A 27,449-nucleotide genomic window follows, 5' to 3' on the forward strand; every position below is an offset into this window, starting at 1 on the left:
ATGGATAATTTTGTAAATGATACCTTGATATGTTTGCCAAATTAGTTTTCTGCTTTACACAGGATTGAATAGGGATTATCATAGTTCAACTGTCAATTAGTGATTAAATAAACCTCTTTTTAATTAGTACTTTCAAGGATTTGAAAGTCCACTCAGTCCCAAGGTTAAATACCATGAAATTAAGAATTTGAATTCCAAAATTTGATTTTTTTATCGGAATGTCATCTTTAAAGGCCTATAACTCAAAAACATGCCTGGCGACTTGTTCCGGGTTTTGTTGGAGCTGGTCACATATGCCATTTTGATACCCGTTTTTAGCTTCTATGATCTGAACAGCTGGAGCTATAGCTAGCTATCTAACTAATAACTTGGAATCGATTATTTGGTGATATGCCTCTGTGTGATACAATGCACCATATGAAATATAGCATAACTGAGAATGGTTTTAACCATCATTTCAGATATTTTGATCCAGTGATCTGCGTGCAGAGAAACAACAAGCCCAATCAGCAAAATACAGAGGACTGGCTTTTGGTTTTATCTTCCTGGCTGCTTCATGAAACATTTTTTCTTGGAAACTGAGTCTTTTATGGTGGGATTGAGGTGTACACAGTTGCATAAACTATACATCTTTGAACGTTGATTTTGCTATAAATGCAACATCTTTGAATGTTGATTTTGCTATAAATACAACATTGGTTCATAGGTTGAAACTACAAATGACAATGAAACATTTGAAACCATTCACTTGCACATTTTGTGGAATCAATCTGCATTCTTTAGACAGATTGAAAAACCACCAGAACAGACACATGATGAGGTATGTCCATGCTCATAAAAACAACAGGTGCATGTTGTGCAAGAAAGGTTTAACAGAAAATGGTAAGCTGCAATTGCATTTGAAAAACCACAAGAAGATCATATACCAATGCAAATACTGTTTTGCAAGTTTTTCAAATAATCGTGATTTAATCAACCATAGTACTTCTTGCATGACACAGACAAGTTTCCAATGTATTGTTTGTTCAATGTATATCACCCAAAAGACTGGTTTAATTAACCATGTGAGAACACACACCAGAGAGAAACACTATCAGTGTGAATACTGCCAGCAGTGCTTAACTCGTACTAATCCTATTGGAAGTTGCTACACTGACGAGAAAGAATATCAGTGTGATTATTGTGAAAAGTACTTTATTGAAAACTATATAACCAATGTCAAAACTAACAGCAGCTGTGCAACAGAGAAGCCGTACCAGTGTGAATATTGTCAGAAGTATTACGCTTACAAACATACACTTCAAGCTCACTTGGGAAGTCACACAAAGGAGAAACTCTTTCAGTGTGAGTTTTGTCAGAAATGCTTTACTGTAAAAGGAAATCTGAAAGTTCACATTAGAACTCATACAAAGGAGAAACCTTTTCAGTGTGAGTTTTGTCAGAGATCATTTAGTCTAAAGGGTAGCCTTAAAAGCCATATCGAATTCACACCAGAGAGAAATCCTTTAAGTGTGAGTTTTGTCAGGAATGTTTTAGTCTTAACAGGCAGTTCAAAGCCCACATGAAAATTCACATGGAGAAACCTAGCTATGAGTGTGAATTCTGTCAAAAGTGTTTCACTTTAAAAGGTAACTTGCAAGCCCACATGACAACTCATACTAAAGAGAAGCCCTTTCAGTGTGAATTGTGTAACAAGTGTTTCCCGCGAAAAGGTAACCTGAAACATCACATGAGATCTCATACCAAAGAGAAACCATTTCAGTGCGAGATTTGTCAGAAATACTATACTCAAAATAGCGATCTCACAAAGCACATGAGAATTCACAACAACGAGAGACCCTACCCGTGTGGGCATTGTCCGAAACGTTTTACTCAAAAGGCTCATCTGAACAACCACTTGCTAACTCACACTAAAGATAGATCGTTTCAGTGTTTGTTTTGTCAAAAATGCTTTGCCCGAAATGATTACTTAAAAATACACTTGAGAACTCACGGGATAGATAACAGGAATCACACAACTGATGAAAAGTTCTTTAAGTGTGATCACTGTCCTAAATCTTTCCCTACTAGCACCCGGTTAAAAATACACACAAGGTCACACACCAGGGAGAAACCATATCGATGCGAATATTGTCAGAAATGTTTTGCTCAATCAACTGGTCTAAAAGTGCACGAAAGGACTCACACCAAAGAGAAACCTTTTCAGTGCGAGTTTTGTCATAAAAGTTTTGCTCAGAATGCTCAACTGAAATCCCACCTCAGAACTCACACCAACGAGAAACCTTTTCAATGCGAGTATTGTCAGGAATATTTTGCCCACAGTGCTAGTCTCAAAGACCATATAACCACTCACACGAATCAGAAACCATATGAGTGTGAGTACTGCCAGAAAAGCTTCACACGAGTAGCAATTTATTGAGAGACCACATCACAACTCACACCAAAGAAAAACTGTATCAGTGTGAGATTTGTCAAAGATGTTTTGCTCGAAATGATTATTTGAAAACACATATGAGAAAACACAACATATACAGGCCTACACATAGCAGTGGTGTATTTTCAGAAATGTTATGAACACTGATGAGTCTTTTTTTAAAGCTCAAGGGCTCGTTTGGACAGTATTTTTTTGTTGGACATGACAGTACATCAGACATTGATTTTTTTAAATTTACGATTAAATGCACTAGTTATATGGCAAATGATTAAAAGTTGATATTTTCGATATTTAACAGTCCTCGAAGTAAACTTTATAAATCTAATGATATGCACTTAAAGTGTATGGAGCTGGGATGAAAAGCCTACGTTCAATTGAAAATTTTGACCTGTCATATATTATTGAAGATATGGATTATTTCCCCAAACACCAAAAAAAAAATTGGTCTTTTTGGGAAAAACTGTATACTTCAATTATCCAGAATGCAATTCGATATGTCTGGTGTACTCTCACGTACCTCCCACAAAAATGCTGTGTAAACGTTAATATCTGATTTCTTAAATTACAAATTTTAAACAATGAAATGCCATAACCATAATTATAGTTACGTTTATTATATATTCTACTACCTAGTTATTGTATGAGGTAGAAAGAGGGAGTTTTTTAAGACAAAGTTTTGCAGCGAATTAAAGCCAAACGTGCCTCAAAATCGGCTTTAAAAATGACATACATTTATAGTTTGATTTTATATAAAGTGTTTTAGTTAGTATTTAGGCTTCTATGAATTTTTAATTCCATTGAATGTTCTTTAATTTCAGCATAGGCCTCACGTAAAACTTGGTCAAACTTTTGTGTCCTATTTTCAGAATTACAGAACATTTTGACGATATCTTTATGCCACAAATTCACAATCAGAACTTCAGCATTACATTGTTAAGGTTCTCTGTTATTACACCATGTATATGTTTCTTCAATTATCATGTATATCATATATGTGTTATCTTGTAATTAAAAGGCATACAAGGTTTAAACCCAAATTTGAGCATTAATTTTTGTTATTTTGTTGTTTAGTTCTCACATTTTTGACCCCTATGGGCTATTTGCGGAAGGAGATGCATTTGGGTCCCGATTTGGGTCATCCCCATATAAAGTTTAAGTGACCCCTTAAGGGTTCGAATTTCAGCCAGCTTAATCATGTTCTTGTTTCCTTCATTCTTTGCTACGGCGAACCAGGTGACAAATTAAGTTTGTTTTATGAATCGGATATTCTCATCAAAATGACAAGAAACTCATCAAATTTGATAACATTGCTTTGTCATTTAAAAATGGATTCTTGTTAAATAAACTGGGCTCAAAAAGAAACTTTTTTCACAATGTTTCACAAGGTCATATATATCTTAAAATCCTGTCCATAAAAATGAACCAAAATTGCAAACAGGATTACTCCAATACAGTTGTCACTGACACAACAGCAAAATTCACTGACATGGAACAGCTTCCTGGATCATATTCACAGCCCAATAACTGATACCCAATGCAAGAAATCTGTGCTGTATTAACGTGGAGTAGTGTGGAACAGGACCTGTTTCTTGAAGAAAGTGTGTGAAAAGCAGAAGCAGCCCTGTTCCACACTATTCCAATTACTCTTTGAAAATGATCCCCTGTGTAAGGATCTTGTACACATTCTCACAGATTTCTTTTGTTGAGTGCCTGCTATTCGTCTGTGAATGTGGTCCAGGAAGGTGTTCCGTGTCAGTGCATTTTGCTGTTGTGTCAGTTGGACAACTGCTTGGTTACTGACATGTGTTTATAGTAGAGTATTGAATTAATCCTGTGTGTAATTTTGGTTCATTTTTATGGACAGGATTTTAAGATATGACCTTGTGAAAAATTATGTTTCTTTTTGAGCCCAGTTTATGATCAATATGACCAAACTAATTGAGTAGTTTGTCTTGTCAAAAATTACCAAAAAAAAAAATCAAATTTGAATACTGAGTAGTTTGTTTGGTCATGTAAAAATGAAATGTCAATTTGAAAGTAACTTGTTAAAATGAAACGGAAACTAAGATTCAGATTCAATGTCGGTTCAAAGTGGACCTAATCATACAGCCCCCTAAAAAGTAGCAAAAATGGAAAGGAGAAAAAAGGAGACCAGAAAAAGTTAAATTGCCACCGGCATGGCATGCACCCGAATTGTACGTAATTGAGTAGGCCCATCATGCCTAAAAGAATATAGTCAAATCGGGATAGATTATCACAGGTTTATGATATTTGGTGGAAATGACCACGTAAGTGAGACAAAGAATGTCAAGGTCATTCGGGGATAATCCAAGGTCAAATGGCCATAGATGGACACAGGTTCATGATATTTGGTGGGAATGACCAACTATTAGTGAGACAAAGAATGTCCAGATCATTTTGGGGTCATCCGGGGTCAAATCGCCATTGATTGCCACAGGCTCATGATATTTGGTGAGAATAACCACCGAATCAAGACAAAAATGTTAATGTCATCACGGGTCATTCAATATCAAATCGCCATAGAGTCACAGGTTCATGATATTTGGTGGGAATGACCAAAGAGGTTTTAAATAGAATAGAGTCGCAATAGATTATATAATCTTTTGTTCGTTTGATGCCGATTAGAAGTTGCGACAGGCTATTCATAAAAGTGGTACCATTGTTTCGAATAAAGGGGTTCCGCCATTAAATTGGTCACTGATCCGGCATCATATTAACGCTCTACACAACAGGCGAGTATCAATAAGTGACCACACTACAGTCATGTGTAAGGGCAGTCATGTGTAAAGTGGTACCATTGTACTCAATGTATCCCAAATGTGTGCTTGTGTGGGTCTGAAGACTATAAGGAGGCTTTAGCTGTCGATGCAATCATCTTTACCACCCACCTGACGATAGGTGTTTCATTTAAATAAATTGAATGCTCTTGGTGATCGATTACACATTAGAATGTATGAAGGCTGCCATTTCCAGTCCATATATCTATATTACACTATAATGGTAATCGCTATACGTATACATGTAAGTATAAGTATAGGCCTATAAAGGTTGTTTTTAAGAAATTTCCATTTAATTTTATTTTAAGAAGGAGATTGGTATAGAAATAGTGGCGTACCCAAAGAGGGAAGGGGTTGGGGAGGGGCAGATTCACCTCTGTGAGAAGTCTTGGGAGGGAGGAGAGGGAGGAGGGATATGGAGAATGAGAGAGGGCTGGAGGAAGGGAGAAATAAAAAGATATAATAAAGACAAGTAGATAAATAGAAATATAAGGAAAATGATGGGAATGAGAGAGTGAGAGTGAGAGGGGACAATGAGAGAGAGGGAGTGATAAAGTGTAGGCCTATAGGAAAGAATAAGTACAGAGAAGGGAAAAGAAAGGAATGATGAATACATTAGGAATGATGAATATTATTAGGCCTATATAATAACCACATAACAGCACTGGGCAGCCATTCGATGATGTGAATGCCTTTATTCGTTACGTAATTAAAACGCCCAGTCAAATGTATTTCACACCTACCAAACACAACTCACCCAATTTCGCAAACTGGACGTTGAATGTACACTCTCATGAATATTGATTGGCAACATTTTCCAATATGTCAGCGCTCTAATCGGAAACAATAGAACAATATACCCTGCAGAGCGTTGGGAATGACCACCTAAGTGAGACAAAGAATTGAGGTTATCCGAGGTCAAATCGCCATAAAGTTTGTCCGAGGTCAAATCGCCATAAAGTTTGTCATCTAGGTTTATGATAAACAACCACCCAAGCCACACAAAAAATGTCACGGTCATTTTGGGTCATCCCGGGTCATCTAAGGTCAAATCGCCATAGATTGTCATTTGTCACAGGTAATGTTATTTTGTGAATGATCAACTAAGTAAGTAAAAGAATGTCAATGTCATTTTGGGGGTCATCCATCCAGGGTCAAATCGCTATTGATTATCACAGGTTTATGATATTTGGTGAGATTATTAAAATCGCCATAGATTGTCACAGCTTCATGATATTTGGTGGGAATGACCACCTAAAGTGAGACAAAGAATGTCAATGTCAGGTCATCCAGGGTCAATCGCCATTGATTGTCACTGGTTCTTAAAGTTTGGTGGAAATGAACACATAAGGGACCGTTCACAAACACTTGTAAGGGGGGGGCCTGATGCAAAAAATTTTTATCGCGAATATTTTTCGGGCCCCCCTTTACAGACTTCGAAAATGTCAGGCCCCCCCCCCCTTTTTGACATGAAAATTATGGGTCAACCCCATAGAAAAGCATATAAACTCAATTTTCCAGGAAAATTTGTGGTCATTTTTTAGGACCCCCCCCTTAGGAGGGTCACAAATTTTCAGGGCCCCCCTTTTTGCATCAGGCCCCCTTTACAAGTGTTTGTGAACGGTCCCCAAGTGGTCTTTAGGGTTCATGATATTTGGTGGGAATGACCACTTAAAAGGGCATTTCGTGATCCACAGCCTCATCCCCCACTTTTCTCAAAAGGTTGAGATTTTATACCACTGGAAACCTCTGGCTAAATAATGTTCATGTACCAAAAAATTCTTGCAGATTAATTTGTTTAGCAAAAAAATATTGTCAAATTTGAATATATACCAGAACGAAATTACAACAGTGGGCTATGGAGCAATGTAGGCCTAATACACATAATCATGCATAACTCGCAAACGCAAAATCGGAATCAATTAAAATTTTGGGAGTAAAAGCTTTTTCGTGGATATCTACTGAAAAATGTCATAAAATAGGATACTAGGATCACGAAATCCTCCTGTCAGAAAAAGAATTTCACGGTCACTTTGGGGTCATCCGATGTCATAAGGGGCTGGCATTTTCTTCGGAATTTTGGGGTCCCAAAAATACTGGGGGTCATAGAATTTTCAGACCAAAAATAGGGGGGTTATAATTTTTTAACACCCAAAATAGGGGGGTTATAGAATTATTTGGGGCTGGTGACTTAAAATTTTCGCGCGCTATGCGCGCATTCTTTAACTTCACAGTCGAAATGTGCGTACAATCTATGCAAAATTTTTACACGCTCCGCGCGCCTTCTTTACACTTACAATAAAAATTTTACCGCGCTCCACACACTTTTAAGTTTTGACAGCGCTCCGCGCCTTAGTTCCGCAATGAATAATTTTTCTTGAGTCTGTGTAGTTGGAAGGGGGGGTCATAAAATTTTTCGACCCGCGATAGGGGGGGGTCGTAAAAAAATTTTGCCCGCGATGGGGGGTCATAAAAAATTGACTCCGGTCACCGACATATTTGGGACCCCCCCTTCCGAAGAAAATGCCAGCCCCCTAAAAGGTCAAAGCGCCAAAGATTAGCACAGGTTCGTGATATTTGTTGGGAATGACAACCTAAGTGAGAAAGAATGTCAAGGTCGTTTTGGGGTCATCCGGGGTCAAATCGCCATAAAGATTTATGATTTTTTTGGAAACAACCACCAAAGCCACACCAAAAATGTCAAGGTCATTTGGGATCATTTCGGGTCATCTAATGTCAAATCACCAGTAAGAAAAAGAATGTCAAGGTCATTTGGGATCATCCAGGGTAAAATCGCTATTAATTTAATTTGGTAACTTAATGTACTTTGTTTACGAATTAAAGTGGATAAGGGGAAAACCAAGAATTTGTATGGTATGGCATATTTGGAAACCCCTCTCATGCATCAAGTTAATCAAAACAAATTGAATCATGTCTAATTTTGAACTGTTGAGAAATCCCCTGCTCTCTAGAATGTTCAGTGTACTGCACCATTAGGGTAATATATCCGGTAGTATTGTTGTGACGATAATTGATTCGATAATTTAATATTGATCATAGTGCAGTAAGCCATGATAACCATTCATCAAGTGAACGTTTTTATTTTATCCGTGCATCAATTGCACTGACTGAAGCAATGATTTGTTTGTGCGTTAATAAAGGCTTCACTCCTTGTTAACCCTGCGACCGGTGCAGATGTGCTCAGGAGTCAGGATGGCTCATGATGATTAGTTAGATTGGTCAACATGATGACGATTACATAGTCATCATGTCTTGCACGTGAATCATATTCAATTATACTTATTATGATGCGACGCAACTCTGGTAAGACTTTATATTAATACATACATTATATTATTTTGATCAGCTTGTCTGATGATGTAAATTCATAATAAATTGTTATACTTAATTTCTGTTTCATCTTGTTCATTTCGTGATAACCATTCCCGTTCCCATTCATTCCCTCATCTCTTGGGACTCCAAATCTGGTACCTCGCTCTCCTTTCCCATGGACTAATTCCCCAATTAATATTCATAATAGTATACAGTGAATATGCCATCATTTTGGGAATTCCTTCAGGAAATGAATGTGACAGAATGGTCTATTAATAGATTTTTTGGTTTTTATGAGTATAAAATTGGAAAGCAAGTGAGTTTGCTCTTTGCAGAATATGAAGAGAGTTTGTGGGCTCTCTATATGTTGGTCGTCGTGCTTCCAAAAGAGGCACATTTTTGAACCAGTTTGCATAGCCAATAAAGTGCTATTTTAATACAGCAACGAATGAGATTTTTGAGTACAAGGAAGGTGCTCCTCCTCCCCCAAGGGATTAATATTTTTCTGTCGACTTGCTGGAGTCCGGTTTATTGGAAAGCAAGTGAGTTTGCTCTTTGCAGAATATGAAGAGAGTTTGTGGGCTATCTATATGTTAGTCGTCGTGCTTCCAAAAGAGGCACATTTTTGAACCAGTTTGCATAGCCAATAAAGTGTTATTTTAATACAGCAACGAATGAACGAATTTGAGTACAAGGAAGGTGCTCCTCCTCCCCAAGGGATTACTATTTTTCTGTCGACTTGCTGGAGTCCGGTTTATAAAACAACACATCTGTCAATAAAGTGGCGCAGTGCAGAAAGAAGCCTGTTTCCTGGAGAAAGAAGGGTGGTTGTGAAAGAAGCATCATTTTTGGAGATTGTCAAGGATGTGAGTGTTTGGAGAAAGCAGCACCATTTCTGTGCGCGGATTTTTATCATAAAGGATATTTAAGACAGCGTTCAAGCTTTGAAAAAAATATTTAGGGGTGAAAAGAACCAACATTCTTGAATGTTTGTATGTTTCCCAGGGTAAAATATCATCTAATTTCAGATTTTGGCACTTTTAAGTGCCAAAATCTGAAAAAACTCCCTATTTTTTTTATATAGATTTCGAGACAAAATCGTGGTTTTTTTTGTCCGATTTTGGCCGAATAAAAATGGCCATTTTGGGGTGTCAAAAATTTGACTTGCAGATTTCCTGTGAGTGTATAGAACATAAAAACTATCAAATAGTGCCTAACGTTCTATGCTAATTGTGTAACAAGGGTACAATTGTGATATTAAAAGCATTGAATGGAATCCATAATAGCAGGGTAGATACTTGAGGGTTCGGGTGACAATTGATTTAGAAAAAAACACCCAATATTCGCATCATTTTCGATTTGAAAAGGACATATATCCACAATGGTATGAGCTATAGGGATGCTTTTAAGGGTTTTTTGCTCAGCATTTCAATAGCGAAATGGTGATATAACAAAATAAGTAAGCTAGATCTATACAGAAAAGAAAATAACTTGCAAAATTCTACCCCACCCCTAAGGATTTGAGGGCGTGAAAAAAGTCACGGATTTTGCAAAAAAGAAGTCCTTTTCAAAACTGGGAACATGTTTTTTGTTTAGCCCTGAGTATCCCCATTTTGAAGGACTTTTTTTTTTTGCGCCAATTTTCGCTCAAATTTGGGGACTGCGGACAGAAATATGCCCGCACCATGTGTACAGTGCTGTGGGGAATATTTTCAACCTGATAATTAATATGCATTTTTATGTCAGATTCAGTTTCTACACACAATTTCACCCTAGAAAATGGTCCTTAAGTAGGATATCTTTCACTTTAAGTTTCCACCATTCTGGACACCAAACGTAAGTCAAAGCTTGAATGCTGTCATAAAAGCAAGTGTACAGTGGACTTCGCTGAACAGTGATTTTCGCAGGACAAGTGAGCAAGGATCATACACCCGGGTCATACACCAGTCATCCAGACAGTAGCATAGCCAGCGGGGGGCAGACAAAAAAATGAAAGAAAAAGTGCCCCTCTGACAAAAAATGAAAGAGAAAATCAGGAGGGCAAAGGAAAAGAAAAGGGCAAGGAGCCCTTTTCTAGCAAAATTCAGGGCCAAAATAGTGTAAAATACAAAATTTGTCCGCGCTACGCGCTCACATTGTAACAATAAATCCTTTTTTAGCCGGATAATGGGCGAAAATAGTGTAAAATACCATTTTTTTGTGGTACGCGCCCACATCATCCCAATAAGGCCCTTTTCGGGAAGCTCGAAGACATACAGTCTCTATGTATTGTATGATGCAACTGCAATTTTTTCGTCTGTGCCCCAAAATTTTATTTTGCTCCCCCCCCGACCAAGAAAGCTGGCTATACGCCCCTGCATCCAGAACATTGCAGCAGAAATCTATATAGGGTAAGATGGGGTGAGTGGGGTAAGTGGGACACTTAATATACTAGATCTTCATATTGCAGCACTAAAACCACCAATACGATACCGAATGGTGACTTACCCCATTGCAAATATGTATGTTATAATTTCACTACTTAATATTGATATAAAATTGGATCGCTTGAGCCCATATTTATTGGTCGAGCTAGGCCTATTATGAGTTTTAAAATATATTGGACGAGACGTAGTCGAGTCCAATATGTTAAAACTCATAGCGAGACCAATAAATATCATTGGGCGTAAAGCATCCAATGTTATCATTATTATGTGTTGGATCCAAAGCATAATAATGGAGTTTATTTGGTATTTGAACTGCGGGAAATGCTTGAGATCAACACTACCTTGATGTGGCGGCCAACTTTGAGGAATTATACTTATTCATTACCGGTACCGAATATTTAAAAGTCTTTGCTGAGAATTAGGAGAAATTGAGAGATAATATATTTCATTTAGGCCTACCCCAGGGGGCCACTTACATTACGTGATGGATACCATGCTCATGTAGGGACTCTTGAAATGCACCCTAAACCCTAAACGCTATTACTCAGCGCGTGCAAAACATACCCTAAACAAGTATTTTGCCATTTTTTTAACACTAAGAAAGTAAAAATTCATGTTAATTGTTAATCCGGTTCTTGTTTAATATTAGTAGTTTGATGTTTCTTAATATTTTACCCTACGATGTGTTCTGATAGAAGCCAAACATAGCCTATTTCACCCGTTTTTATTTTGCCATTCAACTTTGGTACAATGTAGCCTACCCTAAGCAAGTATTTTGCTTGGAAATGTAGGCCTATACCTACCCTTTTTCCTGATTTTTGGAGTTTTTGACACCCTAACCAGGTACAGCGCTGTACCTTCCCAATGCTGAAAAACAACCCTTTTTACTTGTTTTTGTACACGAGCATGGTGTCACGTGCTCTATATACTTTAGTTCATGATACAAGTGGCCCCTCCGGGCATTTACCATAAAAAAGAACGCTTTTAGTAGGGGTAGGTTAAACAGCCTTTTAAAAAGGGTGATGTTTTATATTTCTGAGGGAATTGGCTTATTTGATGCAGTATGATCATTTTGACACCATTTTCATCCAAATCGGCCAAAAAAATGAGTTGGTGCCGGCTAAAACAAGTATTTGGACAGGGGGGTCTGTGTGGGGTCTGAAAATCAATATTTTCAATAACAATCATTATCATAATTCATATGCCTAATTCTGTTAAAGTTGGTGCTGATTTGTATGTAATTGATGTCTAGAATTACATTTATGAAAGTTGCATAAAAATATGGATGTGAGGGCGCTATAGGAGCAAACCCCGCTTCTGGATATCGTTTGAAGTCAAATGATATAGGCCTACCATTTTAAAGCTTATGATGTATATTTTCTAAACTTGAAATAAAACAAAAAAAATTTGGGAGGAATTTACGGCTCATTCGCCGTGAAAGATCACAAATGATGGAATTTATAGCCAATTCTAACGGAAGAATATTCAGACCAACGCAGTTAGACTCAGTCTCAGAGCGACACTGAACATGCTGATATGGTAAGCTGAAGCTAAAAACAATGATTATGGATGAAGGATACAAAACAAATAATTATACTATAGGCTTACTGCCTTCATCATGTTCATTCTACACTGAAATGGTAAGCTTAAAAAACAAATGACATGACAGTCAGTGCGAGACCAATTGCCTAAGCCTAAGGCCGTATAAAATTAATGTTTTGGTTCTCGTCCAGAGGATTTTCATGAATTGATGAGGGAGGGAGGTGTTTTTTTGTTTTTTTTTTTTTCAATGTAAAATTAGCATTGTCAGTAGTTTTCGGTCTTCTCAACAGTGCTCGAGGAAACGATGAGGCCCTTTTTTTTTTTTTTCAAATGTGAGATTCTGAGGATAAACCCCTAGAGTACCACAAAAAGACTTGGAAGTGATGCTTGTTCTCTAATAAGGCCGTATAAAATTAATGTTTTGGTTCTCGTCCAGAGGATTTTCATGAATTGATGAGGGAGGGAGGTGTTTTTTGTTTTTGTTTTTTTTTCCAATGTAAAATTAGCATTGTCAGTATTTTTCTATCTTCTCCAACAGTGCTCGAGGAAACGATGAGGCCCTTTTTTTTTTTTCAAATGTGAGATTCTGAGGATAAACCCCTAGAGTACCACAAAAAGACTTGGAAGTGATGCTTGTTCTCTAATAAACTTATTTATATGTATGAAGATTTCATAAATCATTCCAAAGTCTAAAAAATTGAAAAATCTAAAAAAAAAAAAAAAAAAAATCTGACAAATCCCAAAAATTGGGGAGGGAGGGGGCGAGAACCAAAATATTAATTTTACACGGCCTAAACGCTCATTCTAGATCCCTTAAGGGCTATATGTATGAAGATTTCATAAATCATTCCAAAGTCTAAAAAAATTGAAAAATCTAAAAAATCAAAAAAATCTGACAAATCCCAGAAATTGAGGAGGGAGGGGACGAGAACCAAAATATTAATTTTACACGGCCTAACGGCCTAGCGTGCGTTGTCTATACTGACCTACTGAGGTCTAGGGCGCAATTCAAATATGGCCTTCGAGTTGACGTATTCTTTTAACCAATCAATGAACACAAAATCTGTGAAGGAAGGATATAAAAACATTCGAGGTTTTGGTTAAAACTATGGGCCCGAGGTTAGGCCTACTATTCGGCTCCTCAGAAAAATAGTAGACTAGGCCCTACTAGCCTACTAGGCCTAGTAATTTTATCTCACCTGAGACACCTCGGGGCTCGGGCCCATAATTTTAAACACATAAACCAATAACCTCGAATGAAGGCAGTATATATTTGTATACTACCAACCACAATAAGAAAGGCCTTATTTTGAGCCTACATTAACAATCTTTGACTTTGTCAGGTGCGTTGATCCTACGATGATCTTGTATTGGCTAGGTGCGTTATGATGTCATGGATGTGGTCCTTGAAGATAGTGCATCCGTTGTACGAACTTAATTGTAGGCGTACTGTCCGGGCGTACTGTATCCTATTGTACAAAATTGCAAATTAGAACTAGGCCTAATAATTTTGCAAGATTGACAAAATATGTGTGCGTCCCATCACCCCCTCCGCAATGTCTTTCTGAAACCATAGGTCTATGGAATCGCGATCGTGTCTCAGCATATTGAGTTGACGAGTTGTGACCACATTTATTTATTGTCATGGCATTTCTCTATTATCCCAGGCAAAAATTTAGGCATGAGTCATGCCCATGAACATTTCAAGATCTTGCCATGAACATGCCCCCGGAACATGCCAAGAACATGGCCTATTTTCACTAGCAACGGGCATGAATTTTCATGAATTTGGGAATTTTTGATGGGTTGTTCATGCTCACACATGAATATTCATGCCCTTGCATGCTTTTATTTTGTCATGCGTTTAGTCAGAGCCTTGAGATGTTCAGGGCATGTTCATGGGTAACTCGATGGGCATGAATTCGCGGTCAATGTCAAATTTTCTCTACATCCTTGTCCATAAATTCCTTATTCATGGGTAACTCATGGCATGAATCTTGGTCAATGTCAAATTTTCTCTGCTTCCATGCCCATTAATTCTTTATTCAAGGGCATCAATTACAATTTTAATGGGTTCAAAATTAAACACCCATGAATCCTTGATAGAGGATTTTCATGGCATAGGCCTATACAAACAAAAGAATCAGAATGTCTTGCCATGTTTAACATGAACATACGATGCTCATGACATGAACATGCCATGCTCATGGCATGATTGTTGTATATTTTCAATTGTTTGGAGACTGGAGAGTAGTAGGCCTACTAGTAGTAGGCCTAGGCCTAGAACACAAACTTCCATCCAATAAAACCACCTTTGTCGGACTGAAAAGGTTCCTGTAATCTATTTAATTTTGGGGGATAATTAATGTCATTTGTAATAACTGCTTTTTCATTTTCACCATTTTTGCAGATTCGTTTTGCACCCCTTCAAGTCCTAAAATTGTTGAAGTTCAAAGACGTCCCATTTCCAACCAAGTTTAATGGCAAGTCTCATATTTTAACCAAAGGCAGACCCAGGACCTATAGGGTTTATTCCTGCCCAAAACTAGCCATTTGCACCATGTAGGCTTACTTTTGCTGGCGCTGCTCTCGGAGGTTTTAAACACGTGCCTTTGATAAAATGTAAAAAGCCCGCCTTTTTGCGTGATGGCAGTGTCCCTTGTTTTGAAAGTGTGTGACGTAAACTACAGAATTGCCCATGTGACGCGATCAAGCAAAATCAGTCGGAACTCGGAAATCTTAAATTGTCAGTTTCTTATAGGATAGTAACAAACATTTACAAAGCTGGATTTTACAGAAAACCCCATTGAAATTGAACAACCAATTCTAAAGATATGAGTAGGCCTAATTAAAGATTTTCCAAAATAATAGGAAATAAAAAGAAATATTTCCTTTGTATGGCTATAGGCCTATCTCAAAATCAATATTTCCGAGTTCCGACTGATTTTGCTTGATCGCGTCACATAATGTGGTGTTTGAAAGACAAAGGTCAGTGCTGAAAGGTAGGCCTACAGTTTTTATGGGATCAGTAAACGAAATTCCATCCAATTATTCACTATATGGGGTCAAAGGCCAACTTTCATTACAAACTGACCGACCCTCGTACATTATGTTAAACTACACAAAAGATGACCAATTCATGACATGCGACCTAAGGAGCCGTCCATAATTTTCGCCATTTTTACTTACACACAAAGCGTGCGTAACTTTTTACCCCTCCCCCCTCCCTCGAATTATGCACAAATAAAATGGCGAAAAATTTGCCATGAGCAGGGGCACACCGACATCGCCCGGTTAATAATTACACTATACAGCAAGAGACACTGAAATGAATACACGGGATCGATACACGGGATCGATACACGTGGATGTGCTATGCACGATTGATATTCAGACGATAAATCTTTGGATACCGGGTTTGAAAATGATGAATATCTCCCGTTTAAATGATTTCGTATAAAGAAACCAGATGTGGTTAAGTTCCTTGCACTTGAATATATATTTTTAACAGATATGATAGTCGCTGGCTTGCACTCTGAGATACTAGCTTGCGTCTTGAGTCAAAAACTGACAATAATTTTGATTTATATGTGCCGAATTATATAGCGCAGTGTATAGGCCAATCGTGAAGGTAGTCTAAAACCATATGACCTATGGTGTACCATGCTTGACTAACACACAGCGAGGACAGTAACCATCGGGGCTATTGTCAGTAGCCTTAGTCAGATGTCCTTCGGCTCTTATGCGACACAAAACTATTAAACAGGTCGATATAAAATGGCTATGCGTGGCGGTGGATTTAACCTACCATGGCGATTTCTGCCATGCATGAAGATATCGGGGCGATGACACTGTGAGGGGCCTACTAAATACTCTGTGGATACCTTAGTGCAGGCGTTTACGATGCAACTTTGGTGCGGGAAAAGCTGGGAAAGATCGGGAGTACCCAATATATAAATCAAAATTAAACTGTAGGAATGGTGTGAAGGTCTCCTTACAACTTCATTTTCTTTCCCCATATCAGATAAACTTTCGGATAAAGTTAAACACCATTCATTCCTAATGGCATGCGTGGCAGTTCTTTCTTGGTCTCAAAGACTTCCACATAACATTAAAAAATAATATTACTTCAAACATAATATCCGAAAACAAGGTGTGCATCCTTCCTTGCATCACCAACTCGGTGAAAGGGCCGCGGGTTCTCGAATTTTGTTTGGGTGGGTATGTACGACTTGGTCTCAGAAAACTTGCCCAGAATATAAACCGTGTTTGACGAAAGAGAGACTTGAATTTACTATTTCAAGTTTGAGGAATTTTCTGTTGGAAATTAAGTACTAAGATGCTGTATAGAGTGCCATAATAAAGTTTTATATTCAGCAAAAGGTATATATATAGGACCGCTGTGCATAATAGACTCGAAATTAAACATTAAAGATAAAATCACTATTGATATATTATAGAATTTGTTAAAGAATTTCATTAAAACATTTTTAGGTTATTAAGCTAGGTATGAATAAAATGTTGGTAAAATACCATTATTTTACATTTTTATATATTTTTTGTTTTGCCCTTAATGCACACATGCCCAAAATGTTTACCCCCCCCCTCTTACGCACGCTTTGTGCATAACTTACAATGGCGAAAATTATGAATACCTCCTGACTGATTAGTGATTACTATAACTGCGCTAAAAGCGTATCCGAGCACTTGGAAAAAATCCTAATTTTAAACCTAAACCATATTTAGGTAAATTGTTTTTTGTTTTTTTAGTAGTTGAAATATCTTATCCTGTGCATTTTGCAGGCTCTTTGCATCTGCTGCGACCTCTACACCGAAGCATTTAAAATTGAATTACCGAATTTTAAAAGTGACAAACTGGCCTTTATAAGGCGAAAATATTCCAACAAGCGCAACAAAGAGACAACACACTTTCGGCAGTAAATTTTATTTCAGTTTTTTCTTCTCTGTACTTTTCACAACCGATATTACCACTGTTTTCAAATTTCAATCGCTTCACACAATTGGTTTTAAATTTAGGTTTTAAAGGCGCGCATAAATTTAACCATCCACCACTCTCAAACCAGACTAGTCTTCAGTCCGTGGATTTTTGAATAGGCCAGTCTGTCACTTTAGAACTGGACCTTTGGCTTTGGCTTTATTTCTTGAGGTCACATTCAATGGGTGTCATGATCAGGATTTAGACAGTGCTTCTATTTAAAAAAATAAAAATATGGTTTAGTTTTAAAATTAGGTGTTTTTTCAAGTGTTTGGATATTTTTTGGCGCAGTATATGAGCATAATTTTCTTAATCCTTGTGACCTGGGGAATATTTTGGTATAGCTTCCAACCAAGAGTGCTGAGCATAATTATACTCTCAATTTTACTTATAGGTATCAACTTTAAACAAGAAAATGTTTGTCCTGTAGGCCTACGTAACTTTATACACTGAAGGGCAAATTCGATAAGATTAGGAGTTGGGTTCGATCAAATATCATTAAATATTCATGATACAATATTCCTTATATACACGCGATATGATCGGTGAAATTCAATATTGCATTGATCTGGCATCATCTGGGACAATGAACATTTCTAGAACGTTAAAGCTTCTATACTTTGTATACCGAGACATAACATACTAGGTCATCTTCGAGGAGATTCGTCATCTTTACAAATAATTTGAATAATAATTTATAGTGCTTCAGTTTCAACTTGAGAATTTACAATCCACTTAAATTGGTAAGTTTGTTCTTTGTTTCCATAGTAACATTAATAACTCAAATACTTTAACATAATTGAATTAAATACAATGTATATTCATTCATTAGAATAATTGTTAGTTATGTTTTCATTCGTGAATGGAACTTTACGTGTTGAAAAAAGCCAGGCCTATATGAGTATTCTGTTTCGAGTAACTCAGTTGAAGTTGTATTAAAGAAGGATTTCGTGATCCTAGCATCCTCTTTTTATGACATTTTTCAGTAGATATCCACGAAAAAAGTTTCAGTTGATTCCGAATTTGCGTTTGTGAGTTATGCATGATTATGTGTGTTACATTGCTCCATAGGCCACTGTTGTAATTTCGTTCTGGTATACCAGAACGAAATTCAAATTTGGCGATATTTTTGCTAATCGAATTATTCTGCAAGAAATATTTGGTACATAAACATGATGTAGCCAGAGGTATCCAGTGGTATAAAAATCTCAACTTTTTTCGAGAAAAGTGGGGGGATGAGGCTGTGGATCACGAAATGCCCTTTTAATTGAACAAATATATTCAGTATTATAAGAGTATTTATTATTATTACTAGTATTCATAAAATGGAATGTATATATATTTTTTTTCAGATATAGAAGTTGGGCCTTGGAAGGAGGTTGGGTGTGTGTTAATTCTAAACTTTCAGTGTGGAATCAAGACTTCAAGTCAAGCCGTAGGCCTATATCTTCGATCACAATTTCTTGAGCCGGTAAGTAGGCTTTTATCCGGGGCTTTTATTTCGGTTTTTAGTAGCTACGTACATGTATTAATTATGTCTCCTTCATGTATACAATGCTTTTTGCAAGAACATTGGTAATGTTATGAAAATGACATTGTTTTTGTTTTTTTACTCTCTAAATGTAAAAGAGCGAGAACCACTCTGAATTTCAGAGTGAATTTAAGTTAGCTCTAAAAGAGTGGGTTTTAGCTCTAAAAGAGTGAAAACAGTACACATAATTTCACTCGCGATTTCGAGTGAGCCTCACTCGCTCAAAAGTGGCGCAAAATCTCACTCTTTCTTGGAGTGAACTGTCAGTCAATCAGAAGCGCCGAAAATCGGCCGATGTTTGTTGAACTTGTGTAACAAAATGGCGAACAGTGTGTGAATGAATGGCGAAAAGAAAGCGGATTTGATGAAGAAATAGACAGCATACTCAATAGTGTAGGTCATAACTCGTAGCAAGTATAGGCTACACTTGGTCTGGAGACAACAGCGGCAGTAAGCTTAAGTCATATGTGAGCAGTTTGTTACCGGCCCAGTGCCGGTTTACATGTACGCATATGTGAGCTTATGTAGGTTACGCCGCATCACGCTTCTCCAGACTGTGACCGTATAAAACATGGTATTTGCCAAGTGTTATGTCCTACACCTAAGTGTACTCACCATTGAACAGTTTGACTATTAGCTTCACCAAATCCATAGTTTTTCATCATTCATCCCACACTGAAGTTCGACACATTGTGTATGTGCTTAAGCTTTAGACCAGTTCAATATTCCTAGACCGGGCCCTACCCTAACCTGGGGCCTAGCCTCACAACAATTTAAAGCACATAGTAGCTGTTATGAACAGCTGTGATATTCTTGTATATAAAATAGGCCTAAATGAATAAATAAATAAATAAATAAATGCCCTTTTCTGATTCTTTTCCGGAGTGAATTTTTTCACTCTTTCTTGAGAGTGAGCTTCACTCTAAAAGTCAAGAGTTGTCACTCAGATGGCTCTTTGAAAGAGTGAGACTCTTTTTGAGTGATTTTTCACTCTTTCACATTTAGAGAGTAGGGCCAAGAGGTGTTCTCTTACCAATCCTGAAACAGTCCTTCTCTTCTACAAGTTAATTTTTATTTTACTGGTGATTGCAATTTGTATACTTTAACATGTGTAACTTGTATTTGTTTCTAATCAGACTGTCTCGGTCAATATAGTACTAAACTGGCTTCAAAAAGAAACTTATAATTGTTCACAAGGTCATATCTTAAAATCCTGTCCATAAAAATGAACAAAAATTACAAACAGGATTACTTCAATACTCTACTCTAAACAAATGTCAGTAACCAAGCAGTTGTCCAACTGACACAACAGCAAAATGCACTGACATGGAACACCTTCCTGGACCACATTCACAGCCCAACAGATTTCTTTTGCTGGGTTCCAATTATTTGCCTGTGAATATGGTCCCGGAAGCTGTTCCGTGTCAGTGCATTTTACTGTTGTGTCAGTTGACAACTGCTTGTTACTGACATGTGTTTAGAGTAGAGTATTGAAGTAATCCTGTGTGTAATTTTGTTCATGTACAAACGAATAATTTAATTTTAATTTCCCATTAAAAAAGCGTTATCCGGCGGATCTGCAGTCGCCCATTCTGTTAGCATGTTTAGAACAAAGAAACCGGCTCCAGCCGGACGGAGCCGTCCCTAACGACCATAACAAAATTAAAATTGGACCGAGATCATACATTATGGCTTTTAATGACATAGGCACAAGCAAAATAGGATGATTATTGATTGCATTTCGCAGGTACTAAAATTGTTCTTTTTTCCCCTTTTGTTGTTCTTTCCTCTTCCTTCTGTTTGTCTGCGGACTTTGCCCTTTAAGGACTTTTTTTATTTCCAACTGCTTACAGTTCGCTGGGAACGCAAACTCGACATTTAGAGTATTGGCTGCAATTGACTTCACTGCTCCTCGAGATGATCGGTATTGGCTTACCTAATATTTCATCGACGAGTTACTTGTAATACGTCACTTATGCAAGTTGAATGCACTATAATATAATTGTGACGTACGTACCATGTCTGGGCCATCATTATGTCAACGTCGGACAGTGTTGTGGATAATATGTTGCACATTTCTACTGTTGGTTTTGAAATTACCAGAAATCATACTGATGAACTACCAACCGGGCTTGGTGCCACTACCACGGCCACTTATATCCGAGTACACGGAACCACCGAAAAGGTAAAGAAACAGGGATTTAAATTATAGTCCATACAACGAGCAGCGTGGTATATATCTTTGAATCGCTTGGACTCTGGTGAGGTCTCCGGTTCATTTTCCGGTGGAGGCCAGCCTGAGGCAACGTGAGTCCGGGTATAGTTATCCAATGGGAGCACCGAGAGTGGATACCTGATTTCAGAACTTAGGCATGTTAGGGGCTGCAGGCAGAGATCTAGAGAAGGTGCATGGGCGACTTCGAGATCAAAAAATGTGGTAATTATGATGATGGCAAAGTGCATAACCGTCTCGTAGCACTAGCATGACAGGCTAGTCTGAGCGGTATGGGATGTGCCCCCTGATGAGAAGCCTAAAAGCCTAATTGAAGTCATTTGACGCACCATTTTTACACTATTTGTGTAAAATTTAACTTGGTAAAGTTTGAAAATTGTTGAAAATGAAGACCGTTGAACGAATTTCTTAGACCATTGGTCAATATTAATTTTGGTGGCACGAATGTCCAGAGGAGTGCGGCTGTTCCATTGACACCTGTAATTAAGGCCGTCCTCCCAGAATAAAAGATTAGAACGTAACACAAATTAGTAGCAGGGTTCGCAGGTTTTTGCCGCAGGTGGAAAAACCGCGGTTTTAACCGCTTGGCAAACAGTTTTTGCCGGCAAAAATGGCAAAAACTAAAAAAATGATTTAAAGTTCAGATTTTTGATCTCAAAATGAATTATTAATTTAAAAATTATTTTCCGGAGTGTAACAAGGCCAGATTTTGTAATTAAAAATAACATATTAAGAAATTAAAGGCATGCATTTTCATTGCTCACTTAGTGCATTTAACTAAAATCTGGCATATCAAATTCAAAACTTTTTCATTTTAAGGATTTGATGAGATCTTGATGAGACAAAAAATATGTTGAATGATTCATTAAAAGTTGTATGTTTACTGTTTATGAGCTTTCTGTGTACTTGTTAACATTTGAGTGACTATACATAAGTTTTTGCCAGTTTTTGCCGGTTTAAACCAGGCAAAAACTGGCAAAAACAGGTTTTTGCCAGTTATTGCCACTTTGTCGGCAAAAACAGGTTTTTCCGGCAAAAACCGAACCCTGATTAGTAGCAAGAAAATGAAGGTTGCGGAAATCCACTTATATATATTTTTTCCATTTTTGTAATAATTTTATTGTTGTTATTTAATTGCAGGTGCCACCCTAAAGAACATATTGTGTCCATCAAGACTCATAAGACAGCCGGCAGTACACTTGCGTCTATATTCCAGAGGTATGGTATGCCAAGGAACTTCACGTTTGTTGCTCCAATGGATAGTGGCATGACTGGTTTTGGCATGATTAAAAGAACTAAAGTATATCAGTACAGCAAAGTCATAAAACACTTTGGCGGATTTGACATGTCTGTTTGTCATGGGCGTTACAACCGAACTGAGTTGGACAAGTTGATCCCAAATGCTACGTACGTTACTGCAATTCGAAATCCAGTGACTCATTTTGTGTCCGCTTTTAATTATTACAAGTATTATGAACAGGTCCATATACCATTCAATTCCAAAGATATTTTGTCGAAATTGTTCAAGGTCAACGATTTTTGGAGTAAAATTATATATGGAAAACATCAAGCAACTAATGGCATTGCCCATGACCTTAATATTAATATAACGGGTAATATTACAGAGGAAATACGAAGAATCGATCATGATTTTGATCTAATAGTTGTGTCCGAATATTTCGACGAGTCTTTAATATTACTCAAGAACTTATTATGTTGGGAGATGGATGACTTGCTTTACCTTTCGGTAAGAAAACACGACCAGACGTATGATTACCTGTATAATGTAAGCGATAAAGTAAAAAGTCAGATTCTTGAAATAAACAGTATAGACGCAGCGTTATATGAACATTTTAACAGAACGTTTTGGCAAAAAGTGGAAGCGTATGGACCGAGATTTCGTGTGGAATTGGCAGAGTTTAGGCGTCGTTTGGGAATGCTACAGAGAGAATGCAGTGCCTCTCTTCGGCAACATTCACATAACAAGTGGGGATATAACGAGTATAAGATATTACCAAATGATACTGAACATTGTAAGAAATTCTTCATCATTGACGATGTTAATACCAAAACATCTCGTAGTGATTTGGAGCGCAAATTGATGTTATTAGAATATGAGGTGACGAAAAACCAAAGACTGGAAGAGAAGAAAACAATCAAGTTGAACGTCATTAACAATGCCACAAAACGTGTAAAGAAAAAGAAAACACTGAAGGAGAAGAAAACAGAAAGTTTGAGGCCTATTACCAATGCCAGAAAACCTGTGAAGAAAATCAAAACACTGGAGGAGAAAACAGACAATTTGAGAGTCATTACTAATGCCACAAAACATGTGACAGGCAATTTGAGAGTCAATGTGAATGCCACGAAACGTGTGAAAACAGACAATTTGAGAGTCATTACTAATGCCAAAAAACAGGTAAAAACAAACAATTTGAGAGCCACTACCAACGCCACAAAACAGGTAAAAATAAACAATTCGAGAGTCCTTACCAATGCCGCAAAACATGTGAAAACAGGCAATTTGAAAGTCATTAGTACTAATGCCACAAAACAGGTAAAAACAAACAATTTAAGAGTCATTACCAATGTCACAAAACATGTGAAAACAGGCAATTTGAGAGTTATTACCAATGCTACAAAACTCGTGTAGTTCTTTTGTATTAACGACAAATAATTCCACATGGTGAATACATTTCTGACCAAGTACCGGGTTGTTTTCCAGACTTCTTTGTTCTCAAAACTGTTCCTTCCAAACATGCCATGTGCCCACCATGACGACGTAACTTTGTGTGATTTATGATAACAACAATGTGGTGAAAGAATGGTGAGCGCGCCACATTCTTCGTCCAGCACAGAAATGTGTTATAAAACATGGTCACTTGGGCATGGCCAATGAGTCTTCTGCCATCCAGTGTGTCCCATTGGAATGTGTTCAGCATTGCAGAGACGCTGTTCTTCTGTAGTCTTGTAATGTAAATCTAGATGCTTGCCGTTGCACACTTTCCCCCTCAGTTGTGACTCTTGGTGTAAGGGTTACACACTTTGGATGATTGTTCATAACCACACCAGCAGTTTTCCTCAACCTAAATGTCGGTATTTAAATGGTCATGTATGCATCCAGTAGAGTCGACACATCAGATGGACCACATCTCAATAACATAGTAGCAACTGTATAGAGCTTACAATTCAGTAAATTATCTTGCTCGTCTGCAGCCTAAGAACCACCAAAGGGAAATCTTGCAAGTTCGACTGAAGGAAGTTTCCAGATGCTTCTACAAGAGAGCAGTTTTAACTCGAATTATCAAACAGATTCGAAACCATCGAGAACAATGATACGTAGGCTATACTCCCAAAAACCTCTCCAATAACGCAGATATATGATCAGTCTGCCAATACTGTTGCAGAAGTGGCAGAGAAAGTAGTTGGGAAACGCAGACAATGTGGCATGCGACCGCATGCCGAGCGGAGTTTACTAACAAAATCAGTCGCAGAACGGGTGATAGAACATCCTACCTTGAGCAGTTGCAGCAACAACACACGTACATGTGATTCAGTTCGGCAGCTTTACCAGCCATCCGAAGACTGCAATCTCATGTTTTAGCAGCACCGTATGTTCCTCATCTGTTTTTATTCTTCACCGTTTTTGTATATAAGTTGCGCTTGGACCGCACTACATGCACCATTCAACATCCGGGACAGCAAGATTTGCTTTTAAGGATGATCAAGAATCAAGAATGAACGATGATGGAAAATTACAACACAAAACTTAAATAGGCAGGATGCTGCACGAGCAAGTGAGGCTTATGAATAAAGAAGTAGACATGCACTGTTGGGATGTTTTTGATGCCATACTGTGGTTAACAAACTGCACTTAAACTCCTCAACAAAAAGTTAGTTTGGAAAGTTTTTTCAAGCATCAATATCTTATATTATTTGTGACATGTTCGTTTCAATGGACAGCTACTTTGTTCCCCTTTACACCACATTTGAAACAATCACCTTTTTAACAGCTGAGTACACGTCTTGTGAATATAAAGGGTCTCACACAGAATGTGCCAAATTGACCATTATTCTGTGCTCAAACAACACTAGTCACTACGCAGCCACAACAGCTCACAACAGCCTGACACCTTCTCCTCATGCTGCTCACCAGCCCGGTCACACGATGCTGTGGGATGGCATGCCATTATTCAACCAGGATTCTTCGCAGGTCATTCAAGATTATGTGGTTGCATTGGCTACTCTGGCACGCGGAACACGACCAAGCTGGTCCCAAGGTGGAGGGATGAGGTTTGGCACATTCTGTTTGAGACCCCACTGCATTCACCGGCAAGACGTGTACTCAGCTGTTAAAAAGATTATTCAATTCTCTCTACTCCCATATTCTGTAGGTAGTCCGGCGTTAATAACGCGGGGTCTGTGGGACGAACGTTGTCATCTTGGGGGGTTGCATTAGGTCCCAGACTCCCAGATGCGATGATATGCAGTGGCGCACCGTGGCCGCCACTGATCCCCGGGGGGCTGAAGCCCCTCAATTTTCCCGCCCCCTCCTCAACAGCCCGAAAAGGTTGCCCCAATTTATTTTTACGGTCGTTTGAAAAAGTGAAGAGCAAAAAAAAACAAGAAAAGGGATTTATGCGCTACCCCCCAAAAGCAACACATTTTCCTTCTTCTTCCGCCGCCCCTCTTTTTTCGCCCCTTCTTCTTCACGCCGCCCCTTCAATTTTGCCCCCACCCTTCTTTGACCCCGGGGGGCTGGCGCCCAAAAGCCCCAAAAAAAAAAAAATACGCGCATGATATGGGATTGCAGCTTGCTGCACAGAATAATGGTGAATTTGGCACATTTTATTAGAGACCGACTACATTCACAAGATCAGTACTCAGCCGTGAAAAAGGTGATTGTTTCAAAAGTGGTGTCATTGTAAAGGGGAATGAATTTGCGGAACTACTTTTTCAGCAATGTTAAAAGTTAATTCAATTCACTTCAATTTCCATCAGTAATTTTGATGACTCCGCAATCGATGTTTTATTGTAAAATGTTTCTCTGTGTTTTATAAATGTATTTTTTGTATATTTGGACTGTATTTGCCATGTAATTCAGCTATTTAGCTGGGAATTGGTTTTAATAAATCTGAATCTGACATTTCATTATTTCCACTCTTTTAAGAGTAAAAATTCACTCCATTCATCAAAGTGACTCATTGTATGTATTCTTTTATGCAAATTGCAAACAACTCCACCATGTACAGCACAGTTATATTCTTCTATCGCGATACATGTACTAGTACATGGTAATTTTTATTCTATAAATTGTATTTTTGTGTGCAAATTGAGGGCGTTATTTTATTTACATATATTTAAAGTTCAATTTAGCCCAATAATATGAGTTATTCCTTTTATTTCGTGATAAAAAATTGTCAGATTTTTTTTATACTATTTGTTACTCATGTTTCTGATGTTTTAATATCACACAAGTGTTCAATCCTTACCTTGTAACGATGCAAACAAGATTTAAGATAAATAGCGCCATCAGTTTACATCTAATAGTGTGTGGCGGTCATACAACGATTATAAAACAAATAATTTATTTGTTAAACAATTTACAGGTTAAAAAGGATCCATGTAAATAATGGGGTTACGCATTTTTACAATGGAAACGATTGCTCACTGAAGGAGGTGAATGAATACTTTATATAGTAGGCTATTCGGTTACCTCTTGCAGTAAGCAATCGTTTGTGTTTATTATTTTATATAATATAGGAAAGAGCGAACAGTTAACCAATCCAAAGTGTTACAATACAATTCAACATATAAACAAAATATCGACCGGCTCACACCTGGCATGGGATTCGAACTCACGAGTTTTCGGGTAGTATCCCTATGAGAATGACCCCCTTGACATTGCTCCATACTTTGTCACAATTTATATACCCTTTTTCTTACTATTTCTATAATATATTGGATTAAATAAAACTGAACCGAATTGAGGTATCAATAAGTCTTAAGGTTGGTCTGAACCCTGGAATTATGGAAACTTTCGGGCCTCATAACTGCTAAATTGTTGGTGTAAAGTATATAAAAGTATACATATTTAGAATGGCAAAGACTTGATAAGTTCATCTGTGACGTCAAATTTGGGCCAAAATGCCATTT

At 37.7% G+C, this 27,449-nt stretch overlaps 2 protein-coding genes across 6 annotated transcripts in view; both read left to right on the forward strand.

Annotated features, from left to right (window-relative positions):
- The window catches only part of LOC140142039 (uncharacterized), a 45,134-nt gene extending 41,671 nt beyond the window's left edge, over positions 1-3,463 (forward strand). For 4 of the 5 annotated variants that reach the window (XM_072163952.1, XM_072163953.1, XM_072163954.1 and 1 more), the window contains one exon: positions 462-3,463. In XM_072163952.1, the coding sequence (XP_072020053.1) occupies positions 1,562-2,419 (858 nt within the window). In that variant the 5' untranslated portion in view covers positions 462-1,561 and the 3' untranslated portion in view covers positions 2,420-3,463. The remainder of the gene's footprint in view (positions 1-461) is intronic. The other variant, XR_011857505.1, reaches the window with a different exon arrangement.
- A 14,656-nt stretch (positions 3,464-18,119) lies between these two features.
- On the forward strand, positions 18,120-25,812 carry LOC140142033 (galactose-3-O-sulfotransferase 3-like). The gene is made up of 4 exons (XM_072163938.1): positions 18,120-18,272; positions 18,882-19,000; positions 20,914-21,245; positions 22,434-25,812. The coding sequence occupies exons 3-4, from the start codon at positions 21,079-21,081 to the stop codon at positions 23,944-23,946; spliced, it is 1,680 nt and encodes a 559-aa protein (XP_072020039.1). The 5' UTR covers positions 18,120-18,272; positions 18,882-19,000; positions 20,914-21,078; the 3' UTR covers positions 23,947-25,812.
- The last annotated feature ends 1,637 nt before the right edge of the window (positions 25,813-27,449 follow it).

Source organism: Amphiura filiformis, chromosome 20, assembly GCF_039555335.1.
Source record: "Amphiura filiformis chromosome 20, Afil_fr2py, whole genome shotgun sequence".
NCBI classification, from domain to species: domain Eukaryota; kingdom Metazoa; phylum Echinodermata; class Ophiuroidea; order Amphilepidida; family Amphiuridae; genus Amphiura; species Amphiura filiformis.

Excerpts from the sequence above, each read along its gene's own strand:
- LOC140142033 (XM_072163938.1), top strand. The coding sequence starts at position 21,079 with ATGTCTGGGCCATCATTATGTCAACGTCGGACAGTGTTGTGGATAATA. Across the intron at positions 21,246-22,433 it reads TACACGGAACCACCGAAAAG|GTGCCACCCTAAAGAACATA; the intron begins GTAAAGAAACAG and ends ATTTAATTGCAG.